This window comes from Bubalus kerabau, chromosome 15, assembly GCF_029407905.1.
Source record: "Bubalus kerabau isolate K-KA32 ecotype Philippines breed swamp buffalo chromosome 15, PCC_UOA_SB_1v2, whole genome shotgun sequence".
In the NCBI taxonomy this organism is placed as follows: Eukaryota; Metazoa; Chordata; class Mammalia; order Artiodactyla; family Bovidae; genus Bubalus; species Bubalus kerabau.
Window position 1 is genome coordinate 28870851 of NC_073638.1, and position 6454 is coordinate 28877304.

General features: G+C 41.3%; 1 protein-coding gene across 11 annotated transcripts in view; it reads right to left on the reverse strand.

The window, feature by feature from the left end:
* JAML (junction adhesion molecule like) overlaps nucleotides 1-6010 on the reverse strand; it is a 31218-nt gene extending 25208 nt beyond the window's left edge. Inside the window, exons 1-4 of one of the 11 annotated variants that reach the window (XM_055548228.1) lie at nucleotides 4209-4341; nucleotides 3540-3645; nucleotides 2887-2997; nucleotides 1438-1500 (exon numbers count right to left, since the gene is read on the reverse strand). In XM_055548228.1, coding sequence (XP_055404203.1) covers nucleotides 1438-1480 — 43 coding nt within the window. In that variant the 5' untranslated portion in view covers nucleotides 1481-1500; nucleotides 2887-2997; nucleotides 3540-3645; nucleotides 4209-4341. The other 10 variants (XM_055548223.1, XM_055548227.1, XM_055548234.1 and 7 more) reach the window with 10 other exon arrangements.
* Nucleotides 6011-6454: the final 444 nt, after the last annotated feature.

Below are 6454 nucleotides of genomic sequence, written 5' to 3' on the forward strand. Positions count from 1 at the left end.
TTCTCCAGGGGATCATCCCAACCCAGGGATCACACCCAGGTCTCCTGCATTGCAGGCAGATTCTTTACCAACTGAGCTATCAGGGAAGCCCCTGAGATTATTATAACCCTGATTCCGTGGTGAAAAAACTTCTCTAATATGGACTATTTTCTTGTGCGTGCACGTGTCTAACTGCATGTGTGTGCAAATGCTATGTTGCCTGGAATTAAAGCAAAGACCATTCTTTTGTGCACTTTGCTGAGTCATCCTTTAGGTCACCATGCAAAGTCCAAAAAGCTAATAAAGAAGAGAAAAATGGAATGGATAAACAACAAGGTCTTACTGCATATCACAGGGAACAACAGTCAATATCCTGCGATAAAGCACAATAGAAAAGAATATGAAAAGGTATGTATATATGTATAACTGAATTGCTTTGCTACACAGCAGAAATTAACACATTATAAATCAACTATACTTCAATAAAATAAAAAAATTTGGACTTCCCTGGTGGTCCAGTGGCTGAGACTCAGAGCTCCCAATGCAGGGACCTCAGGTTCAATCCCTCAACAGGGAACTGGATCCCATATGCCAAGACTAAAGATCCCGAGTGCTGCAACTCAGGCCCAACACAGCCAAATAAATAAATAGAATAAATTTTAAAATGAAATTAAAAAAAAAATCTTTAAAGAAAACAAACTTAAAAGTCATGCGAGTAAAGCACCTAATTAATTTATTCTTCTGACAGAGCCATATCCATGGGATAAAGAGAGAGACAAGGGGCTAACGGATGAAAGGGGGCTAAAGGATGAAAAGACAACAGATGAGCAAGCAGCAGCAGCCTTGAGCACTGTAGGAACAGAAGACTCCAACCCGGTTCAGGGAGGCAACCAGAGCAGGCTTTTTAAAAGGAAGTAGAGCCTAAGGAGAAGGCTGAAGGCTTAGGCAGGCTTGCTAGGGTGAAGTGGGGAGAGACGGTACCAGGCAAAAGAAACTATCAAAAACTGGGCAAGAGCTTGGTGCATTTGAGGAACTGCAAGAAGGCTGGCATGACTAAAGCAGGAAAACAATTACAAGGACTTAGGGACTCTCTTTGATGATTTCATTTCCTGATCTGCAACAAGCTGTGGTTTTAAAGATAACAGTTGAAAGTGCAGGAATGCCAGTGAGAAACTTTCTTCATATTCTGTAGGAAGGTCGTAGAACACCCAGTCAGGACCAAAAGGCATTCTGTTTCTAATAGAAACAGAGGAATATTCAGCTTTCCAAGAAAGAGTCTGCTACCTGGCTTCTAAAACAACTGTTTCAACAAAACTATAAAGTTCCAGGCTGGGGTTTCCGTTTTCAGCAAAGCAAGGGGAAATGAAAATACATGAAATTGGTTTCTGAATGAGAAAACCTCTACCTGAGACTTGAAAGAAATCAAATACCCTCCTTGGTCCCTTGGCTTCTACTTACCCAGTAACACTGGCATCAGGATGACTTTCAGTGGGTAAAACATGCTGTTGTCAATTTTTCAATCTTAAAAGAAAAAAAAAATCAGAAAATAGTGTTAGGAGGAGTTCATTCATTCAACCAATCACTAGTGAGTACCTCTGTGAGCCAGTCTTTCTCTGAAGCACCAGGATGCAGCATGGAACAAGGGAGACAAGGGCCTGGTCACATGCAGCTTGCATTGGCAGGGAAATGGAGAGAAAAAAGCAGCAAATGAATGAGTAAGAAACAGCGGATGCTGGTAACTGCTATGATAAAACAGAGTGGTGTTTGGAGAGTCACTTGGGGGCTGCCTCAGATTGGCTGTAAGGGAAGATCATATGAAAGTTGCTTTTCGAGAGAATAAAAGCAAATAATTCCAGGATAACCTTGAGTTGACAACCCTAAACAATCTACAGTCTGAGAGTTTCATAAAAACGAAAGATTACAGGATACTCAGCCTGAAATGTTTACCTATATCTCCAACTAAATTAAAACAACTGCCTTAAATATATAAAGAACATTCTGAACATGTAAGAAGGGAGATACACAAATAAGGGGGAAATTTTTAAGCTCAGTTAAGGCATTCACCAAGTTCTATGACACAAAGAAGCCACCTGAAAGGACCATGGCGAGATTTTATTTTTTCACATTTTCCAGGCAGGATAGCATGAGTAGAAGGAGAATCAGGCTGTACACAGGCAAAAGTACTTTAAAAGCATCTCTGTTATCTCTATGGTATAAATTTCATTGCATCCACCATTTCCTGGGAATAGATTTGCTGTTCTACACAAAGCCCCACAGTTTTCTTAACAAAACAGAAATACCTTAACTCCAAAGAGTCACAATTCAACCAGCCTTAGGCTCCAACCTACTCCTGTGGCGGGCCTCAGCCATGATCTCTGAACCCTTGACACCCTGGAGTAATTCCACCTCAGAATTTGCTGAAAGGAAAGGTCTTCTTGGTGTATTAACATCATATTACCCTAGCCAGCTCTGCTGGAAGTCCAGCACGTATGTGGTGGCCATTTCAACTTATAAAAAAATGATTACCTAAGAGTTTCTTATCTGAATTTTAATCAACAAAATTCTCCAACTGGGTCTTCCCTGGTGGCTCAGTGGTAAAGAATCTGCCTGCCAGTGCAGGAGACATGGGTTCAATCCCTGATCTGGGAAGATCCCACGTGCTGCAGAGCAACTAAGTCTGGGCACCACAACTCTGTGCTCTAGAGCCTGGGAGCCACAGCTAATGAAGCATGCATGCCCAGAGCCCGTGCTCCACAACAAGAGAAGCCACCACAATGAGAAGTCAGCACACCACAGAGAAAGCCCGCACATAGCAACGAACACACAACACAGCCATAAATAAATAAAATCATTTTTAAAAATTCCCCATCTGTAAAATCAGGGTCAAGCTGTTCAAGGCAGCCCTACCTAGGTCTTGCTTATGCAGAAAGTCAGTTGACCTTGATGAACCTCAGTTTCCTCACTTATAACATGGGGATAACGACGCAAGAATCAGATGTAAGAATGTAGATATCAGTGCTTTAAAAAATAGAAAGCATTACTAGATAAGATCCTATTTTTTATAGCCTAAAAGTCATATAGGAAATTTAGAGGAGATTTTGGACTCTGAGAATCTACCTTTACAAGAATGGCAAATGATGAATCAGAATGAACTGGAAACTTCTTGAGTTTCGGTTCTTGAATCCGTTACAATGAAAGTGACAATTACAGTGACTCAGATCTACCAAAAGTCACATCAAGTTTTCCCAAATATAAGTATTTCTAATGAAAATACAGATCTCTCTCAAGACAGCCACAGCGTGCTTTATTCCAGCTCTACATAAAAGATACACCCACCTTATCCCACACATCCATCGCTGAGCATAAGGGGCTTCCTTTAGAGTATAACTTTAATTCATCATATCTGGGACAACTAAGATCCCTGTTGTATTCTGGATGAATTTTTTCTCCAGGAAGTTGGTTGCGCTCCCTTCATTCCCCAGCAAATAGTTTTCCTATATTCCCCAAAGCAGTGCCCTCTTTGCACCGAGGAGTAGTCATTGATTACAGAGTAGACTTACCTACACCCTCAAGGGCAGGACCAAAATGCATCTCATTTATGACTGTCCCATGCCTGTGCTACAGCACTGGGGAAGTGTCTGGCATATACTGGATACGTGCTGAGAGCTGCCAATATAACCATCGAATTGAAATCAGCTTCGACATCCTGCAAATGCACTGTTCTATTTTAGGAGGAAACCAGCGACTCCAAAAAGATTCTGAATCTAGTCACCAAACTCAAGACACACAGAGCCACACCCAAACCTTTTTCAAACAAATTCTAAGAAATGTGCCAACAATCTGACAAATAGAAGATACCCATTTTCAGTCCTAAGTACTCAAAGGCACCATTAGAACTCTGTGTGAATGAATAGAGAAGCAATGACTTAACAGTAAAAGTGTTAAGTTTTTTAAAAATTCTCTTCCCAGATCAGACATTCCATTAACTAATTCTTTGATATTTGGGAAACCACTCCATCTCCCCAGGCCTTATTCTTAACATTAAAGGATCAGACTTTTCCCCTCTAGTTATAGCACCACACTAGACATCAGTAGCTGACACTCATTAAACTAGAGAACAGTATGTGACAGGCACTGTCTGAGTGCTCTGCACATTAACCAATTTAATTCTCACAAGCTCTATGAGGTTTTACACATGAGGAAACTGAGGTACAAATTGGTGAAATGACCTGCCTAACAACACAGAGCAAGTAGCAGAGCCAGGATTCAAACCGGGGTCTTCTGGATCAGAGACTGTGTTCTTACTACTATGGACGTCTCCTCCATGCATGGTGAAAGTAATCAGTGTTTTAGAGCAAAGCTTTCCTGAACTTCATTTAACAAAACAAGATTAATCTGATCCCCCTGACTGACTGTTCTTCCCACCTCCTGCCCCTAGTTAACTCCTGTTCATCTTTCAGATCTCAAATTAAATGTAATTTCCTCAAAGAAACCTCTCCCAAACCACCCTATCCAGGACACATCCTAGCCACATGTTTTAATAGTACTATTATTACTCTTTTAGGGCACTTGTCACAATTTCTAATTACATATTTGCTTAAGTGCTTGTTTGATTAAAGGCTTGTACTCCACCCCTCAACCCCCAAGACTATAAGCTTCATGAGGCCAAGAGCCATGCCTATTGGCCAGTGCATCTCCAGCACCATCACAGAGTAAGACCCAGAGTGAAAGTCCAGGGACCACTGATCAGATGAATTAATAAACACTTAAATGGGCCAAGAACATGACTTGAGTCAAGTTTCAAGTTTCCTAGTTAGTTGGCAGATATTCAGAAATTCCTACCATGTAATATAGATAGATAAATAATAGTAGATGGATAATCTTTTTTATATATATATACATATAGTTCAGAATTTTATTATTCAGATTAATAATTCAGAATACATATATGAATCTCAGTCTCTAAAAAATCTAACAAAAGCACTCAGATGAACCTTAAGCACCTTGATGGACTCCATCTGAATCTTCAACTCCGCCAGCTTCCTTCCCAGATGCTGATTTATCTTCTCATCAGCATGTTCTTGAGGTAATTCTGCATAGTAAGTTATCGCATGTGTTGGTCAAATGTTTGGAGCTGAGCTCACGGTTCTTTCACAATATAACTCTTGGCGAGTATTTTCTATCACCCCTGGGGAGTTGTAACTATCAGGACCCCCTTTTCTATTATTAAAAGTGTACGGGAATTGTTGTCTTTGGCACAATTATAACAGAAAACAAATCTTCAGAAAAGAGGTTCACGGCAACGAGATGACCACAAAGGATGTGGAAATGACCCCCTCAATATTACAATATTACAGGACAAAAGAACGGAGAGGCACTCTCTCTCAGTCAAGTGTTTGCCCCTAGTAAGGACAAGTGACCACTGAGCCCACCGATAACCTCACCACCTTCCCTCAATCAGGCAGTCATTACTCCTGCTCTCTCCTTTAGACCAGCTTCTATCTAAACCATCCTACTTTATCTTCCCTGAGATCCGGCCATGCAGATGGTGAGGCAAGCATGAACTACAGCCTAGCCCTCTTGGGAGGTTTAAGTTCCTGACTTCTTAAGGTTAAATATTGGCCTGTGTAGGATTGGGAGAAAAGAAACAGTTCAGGAAGAGTTCTGCCATGAGTCCAAGGAACAGCCAGCCACAGCTCTATCTTAAAGACACAGGCAACTTAAAAGCTAAAGTTTATCACCATCATCATCATCATTTACTCTTTTATTAAGAGCAAACCTTACTGGTTTTTTCTTTGAGGATCTTAATACAGGTTACTCTACACTGCAGAAAGGCAAACTGGACCCACTGGACTACCTTATGGCAGTCCTCCTGCAGAGGCTCACAGTTCTGGGATGGCCTCACAGCCCAAAAGGATGGCCTTTAAATGAAAACCTTCAGAACCAGCTTTCTTCCAAGTGAGAAAAGTTCAAGTCACTGCTTAAGAAATACAAAGCAGGTGCTTACCCAAGATGATGAACACCAGGAGACGCAACTCACCCAATTCTCCCACCACTGCAGTTCCCAAGTCCGACTGAAGACACTTCTGCCTGCACAGAAGGTCAGGCTCAGATCAAACCAAATGCGTGCATCCTGAGGTGGCTGCTGCGACACAAACAGGAACCTCCAAACGAAGGTTCTCGTTTCAGCCAGCTGGCCTATTACTCAATTTTTATTTACACTTTCATTCTAAAATGAGGTAATAAATTCACCTTACTGAGGCAAGCCTCATGCTTCAGACCTCTGCAAGTGTCAGGTGACAGCCTCCTAGGATGGGATGTTGAATGGTCCCAGGTAAACAAGCAGAGAAATCAGCTTCATGCAAACAAAATACATTTAAGATTAACACAAAACAGTTTGCTCTGTATCTAAAATATAGCAATCTTGCAATTTTATTTTTCCTCTCAGTACAGAGGGGCAATATAGCCAATCCCT